The sequence below is a fragment of the Acyrthosiphon pisum genome, unplaced genomic scaffold, assembly GCF_005508785.2.
Source record: "Acyrthosiphon pisum isolate AL4f unplaced genomic scaffold, pea_aphid_22Mar2018_4r6ur Scaffold_21528;HRSCAF=24183, whole genome shotgun sequence".
NCBI lineage: Eukaryota > Metazoa > Arthropoda > Insecta > Hemiptera > Aphididae > Acyrthosiphon > Acyrthosiphon pisum.
The window spans coordinates 5,861-11,906 of record NW_021771005.1 but is presented as its reverse complement, the minus strand read 5'-3'; the positions used below and the strand labels follow the sequence as shown (position 1 = coordinate 11,906).

General features: G+C 46.8%; 1 protein-coding gene across 1 annotated transcript; it reads left to right on the top strand.

Annotated features, from left to right (window-relative positions):
• The first annotated feature begins 341 nt into the window (after positions 1–341).
• LOC103312001 lies at positions 342–5,549 on the top strand. Its single transcript, XM_008191955.1, has one exon. The coding sequence runs from the start codon at positions 342–344 to the stop codon at positions 5,547–5,549; it is 5,208 nt and encodes a 1,735-aa protein (XP_008190177.1).
• Positions 5,550–6,046: the final 497 nt, after the last annotated feature.

Sequence of the window (6,046 nt, the reverse complement as noted above, 5' to 3'; positions counted from 1 at the left end):
AGAATTCAGGGGTCAAACAAACAAACACCAAATAAACCGTTGATTTTCTTCTGTCGAGGCATATCTGATTTCTATGTCTCGGCTGGTCCTTCGATATTAATACTCGAACATAATTTGGTCCTTCGAACCGGATGTAAAGGAAACAAACCGTGACCTTTTCCTATTGTCCATCACCGTTAAAAAAATAAATAAAGTAACATCTACACGCTACATCGTTGGTTGGTATCGTTCGTTTCTGATTCTTCGCTGTTCATTTGTCTACTTCATCTACATCTCACCGGTTCAGCTCCGTGCTCGTATATTCTGATTGTCACCTCGGATTTATTCTGACCATTGTCACAATGGCACCTCCCGTTTCAATGGGTTATGTTGAAGCCAAGGCTCGCGTGCTCCGTGGTACGGACCGACTCACCTCCTTCATCGCTGCCGCAGGAGAGTACAAGGCAGAGCCTCAACATGCTGGCAAACGTGCCAAAATAGAACAAATGGTACAACACGTGAATGAAATCCGTAGAAATGTCGAAGCTGATATCCAGTCCATGGAATTAGCCGTTAGTCAGGGTACAGCGCCGATCGATGTCACTGATACCAAAGACAGCCGGACACTCTCTGCTAATTTCGACAATCTTTATTACGAACTCATCGCCTTCGCGGATGTACATCGCATCACGATATCGTCGCCCCATGACCAAACCCTCTCTTCGACTATAAATCAATCAACCTACGGTGGGAACCTTGCCCATTATCAGTTGCCAAAGCGAAAGTTCCCAACATTTTCTGGCAAAATCACTGAGTGGCAAGGATTCGATGATCTTTTCAACTCGATACTGTCGCACACGCCCAATCCTCCCGACGTGGAGAAATTTGAGTTTCTGAAAACGTCCCTCGAAGGTGAACCGCAATCACTTGTTGCACACCTTACCTTGACGGCCGCTAACTACCACAGTGCGTGGGAAATATTACGAGGTCGATATGGGAACAAAAGAGATCTAGCCAGGGTTCATCTTGAAGCTCTGCTGACTCCGCATAAAGTCCTATCTAACGATGCCACTTCAATTAAATCGTTGATCCACTCGATTTTGGAACACACAGCAGCGTTAGATAACCTAGATCTAACAACACGACACTGGAGTCCGATATTAGTACATATGTTTGAAAAATATTTAGACTATGACCTCCGGGCGCGGTGGGAAATGATTCTTGGCGACAGACACCAACCACAGGTTACCGAATTCGTCGAGTTTTTACGCCTGCATGTGCGGTCAGCTGAAGCGCGTTCAGGAGCCTACTCATCGGTGACACCTGCAGGTCCTGTTAGTCAAGTCAAACCTACTTCAAGATCACAACATCAAAAATGGCAGCATTTTCCATCGTCAGCCAAAGCTTATATCGCAACCACCAACCATCCGCCATCTCCAACCATAACATGTCCATTATGTCAACAGACCCACTCAATACGCCAGTGTTCGCTCTTCGCGGATCAAGGTCCCCATGAACGGTTCCAAACTGCGAAGACCCATCAACTATGCATCAACTGTTTGGGGTCTGGGCATTCTGTAGGAAAATGTCCATCAACAAAAACTTGCTATTCCTGCAAAAAACAACATCACTCACTACTGCACTTTTCAGCCGGTACACCCACAGGCACAAGTGGTCCGCCGCCAACTTCGATGATTGTGGCAGCAAAAAACCCTCAGTCCATACTACTATCTACGTTACTTGTAAGTGTCGTATCATTCGACAATCAGAGATACACCCTTCGGGCATTGTTGGACACGGGCGCACAGGTTAGCTTCATTACGAAGCAAAGTGCCGATCGCTTATCGTTAAACCGTCGTCGTTGTTCAACACAAGTCAATGCTTTCTCGGGTGCCTCAGTCAATGTCGTGTCAGGCGTCACATCTATTGTAATGTCACCGGTCGGGAAGCCGGACCCGTCTGTCCCTCTCGATGTCTTGATTGTGTCAAAAATCACTGACTACCTACCTCAAACAACATTCAATTTCACTGCGTGGCCCCATTTAAATAAGCTTGAGTTAGCCGACCCAAGTTTCAATATTCAAGGGCCCATTGACATTCTGCTTGGTGCAGATGTCGCCCCAGCGATCCTGACTGGTGGCCGTGTTGCTGGTCACCAATCACATCCGACTGCTTTCGGAACTATCTTTGGATGGGTTTTGATGGGACCAATGGCACCAATCACAACAAATACAGTCACGTCAATGTTAGTGACCACTGAAACGGCACTCGAAAACTCTCTTACGAAATTTTGGGAAATAGAAGAGCCACCTCAACTGCAACACCTGAGTCCCGATGAAGTTTTAGCTGAAGAAATATTTCTATCGTCCGTCAAACGTCTAACATCTGGGCGATTCAGTGTTGCACTACCATTTAAACAGCCACGTCCGATCCTCGGAGACTCGAAAGGCATGGCACTAAAGCGACTTCACTACTTGGAGAACCGATTATCACGTGATGAAGGTCTCTCAAAACAGTACCTGGAGTTTATGACCGATTACCTCACTAGTCAGCATATGGAAATTATTCCTATGAACCAAAGAATGACGCCATACTGTTACTACATACCACATCACTGCGTCCTTCGTCCAGAAAGTCATACAACAAAACTCAGGGTAGTCTTCGATGCATCCGCTACTACCACTGCAGGACGAACACTGAACAGCAGTTTGTACACTGGTCGAAAACTACAACAGGATCTACCACAGATCCTCATTCGTGCTCGAACCCATAAGATTCTATTCACTGCGGACATTAAACAGATGTACCGGCAGATTGAAATCCATCCGGAAGATCGTGATTATCTAAGAATTCTATGGCGCTTTGAACGTGATAAACCTATCGAAGAATATCGTTTACGCACTGTCACGTATGGTACGTCCTGTGCTCCTCATCAGGCCTTACGAACTTTACAGTACCTAGCCGAACTCGAAAAGAACACATACCCCACCGCCGCTCAGATCATCATGCATGATACGTTTGTTGACGACATCCTTACAGGGGCCAACACCCCGGAATCCGCGCTTGAACGTCAAGAACAATTGATCTCACTATGCTCCCGAGGACACTTCCAGCTCAGGAAATGGGCCAGTAACTCGTCCGTGGTCCTCCAATCGATTCCGGAATGTGACCGATCTATGGCTACTGACGTCCTGTTCGATGACGATTTGGAAGCCGGGTTGAAAATCCTCGGCATGCGGTGGAACCCGAAACAGGATCATTTCTCCTATTCCGTCCAGCGTCCTAGCACAAAAACTACCAAACGCTCGATTCTATCTGATCTCGCTCGCATCTTCGACCCACTTGGTCTCCTTGCACCGACCACCTTCTTAGCAAAACACTTAATGCAGTTGCTATGGACGTCTGGGATCGGATGGGACGACCCAATTCCTGAACAGATTCTTACAATCTGGCAGCGGTATCAATGCGACCTGAAAGGTATCCAGAATTTGAGTGTTCCACGCCGAATCACCATGGACGGAGAAGTCAAATACGAACTCCATGCATTTTCAGACAGTTCCGAAAAAGGATACGCGGCAGCCGTATATCTGCGTTGTGAGCACCGAGAAGGAATTCAATGCCACCTTATCACAGCGAAAACAAAAGTTGCACCTCTAAAACGAGTAACCATTCCCCGTCTCGAATTGTGTGGAGCTGTGTTGGCCGCTCAACTGCTACATTATGTGCAAGAAGTCCTCAAGTCTGTCCTCCCCGTCGAAGCGATGCATGCCTGGACGGACTCGACTACCACTCTCGCGTGGATAAAATTTTCACCACATAGGTGGGCTACATTCGTCGCAAACAGAACCAGCCAGCTTCAGAGTCTCACACCACCATCACTGTGGCGTTACGTCCCAACCGGTGAAAATCCAGTTGACTGTGCGTCTCGTGGACTCTACCCAACAGAATTAATGCAACATTCAATGTGGTGGAACGGACCTGCCTTCCTGTCCAAGGAAGACAATGAGTGGCCACCATGTTCCACACTCAGCGCGTCACCTTCGACTGACCTCGAAATCCGACACACTACTCTTTTGTTAACCTCATCCACTACCATCTTCGACCAACTGTTTCTTCGGATTTCTTCACTGCGAAAAATTATCCGCATCGTCGCATACTGTATACGAGTCGTTGTACGAGTTAAGCAAAGCAACAGAAACCTGTCACCTGTGGAGCTAGCTCACGCTTTGAAAGTCATCATACTTGCCGTGCAACAAAACGCATTTTCCGATGAACTTAAACGGCTCCGAGATCCAAATAACAAAAGTACCAGTAAACTCCGTGGCCTAAATCCATTCATTGATGAACGCGAAGTTCTTCGAGTTGGAGGTCGATTAGTTCACGCGGACATTCCTTATGAACAGAAACATCCCATACTCTTGCCACGCTCACATCGATTCACAGATCTGCTCATAGACGACTTCCATTTACAACATAAACATCCTGGAGCTACCACATTACAATCCATCATTCAACAACAATATTGGATCGTAGCTAGTCGACAAGTCATCAAATCTCGCCTCCGACTCTGCCTCGCTTGTTACCGACTCCGTCCTCGTAGCGTTCAGCCAGTCATGGGGAACCTACCCAAGTTTCGGCTACAGCAAATCAAACCATTTGTCGTCACAGGAGTTGACTATGCCGGACCAATAACTTTGAAAACATCAACAACTCGCCGAGCTATCTCGTGCCAAGCGTACATCTGTCTCTTTGTCTGCATGACAACAAAGGCACTGCATTTGGAACTAGCGTCCGACCTCTCCACAGAAGTGTTTTTGATGGCAATGTGTCGGTTTATCTCCCGTCGTGGCCCTGTTGAACAAATACATAGCGATTGTGGCACTAACTTTGTGGGTGCAGCAAACTTGTTCCAGACCGTTGACAATTTCACTCGATCCACAGAGTACCAGACAAAATGCCGAGACTACCTCACTAAACGTAACATCAGCTGGCATTTCAACCCACCATCTGCCCCTCACTTTGGAGGACTGTGGGAGGCTGGAGTTAAATCAGTCAAGACGTTACTCTATCGAACTCTCGGGCTCCAGCGACTTAAATACGAGGAACTCGCCACATTACTAAGTCGAATCGAAGCCACATTAAACTCAAGACCATTAGGTGCGCTGAGTCATGACCCTCGTGACTTCGAAGCGCTTACGCCTAGTCATTTCTTAACTCTAATGCCCAGCACGGCGATGATTGAACCTAACTTAGACTCAGTCCCCCTATCACGCCTCCAGCGCTGGAGACTCATAAAGGATCTACACACACATTTCTGGAAACGTTGGCAGTGTGACTACTTGCAGACCCTACAACGTCGAACCAAATGGACACAAGGTCAAGAGAACATCAAGGTAGATACACTTGTCCTCATTCGAGAACCAACCACGTCCCTAAGCTGGAGACTCGGCCGAATCACTCAACTACACCCCGGTCTGGACGGTGTAGTTCGAGTAGCAACGGTTCAGACAGCAAACGGTCTCCTCAAACGACCAACAGTCAAACTATGTCCATTACCAATAATATGTTGAATGCGGGATGCATTCAAGGCGGGCAGTATGTTACGACACATCGTAACTATATTATCGTCCGCGTCGCAGCGATCAAAGGTCCACGACTGAACCCCCGCAAGCTCCGCGTGCCCGGGCGGAAATCGGTGTTATCTGCTTTCCTCTCCGAGCAATGCGCCATTAAAATTATTACTTCTATCTATCTTCCATTCTTCCTATTATCATTATATTTTAAATTAAATTATGTACAATTGATATCGTTTAATGATATCAATTTTTTTTTGTTATTGCCGTATCATTCGGACCATTGTTGTTGTACCTACTCGTTCGCTCGTCTCGTCGTATATTATATACATGAGACGCTCTATTTTCTTTGTATCGTTTCAAAAATCAATAAAATCTTCGTAAACGCCATTGCGGCACCTTCAAATTCTATGCAGTTTTCTGTTATTGCATCATCGCCCGTCGTTGACATTTGCGTCAACTTCCCATTCCCGACGTCCTGCCACACTTTCGTG

Excerpts from the sequence above, each read along its gene's own strand:
- LOC103312001 (XM_008191955.1), top strand. The coding sequence starts at position 342 with ATGGCACCTCCCGTTTCAATGGGTTATGTTGAAGCCAAGGCTCGCGTG.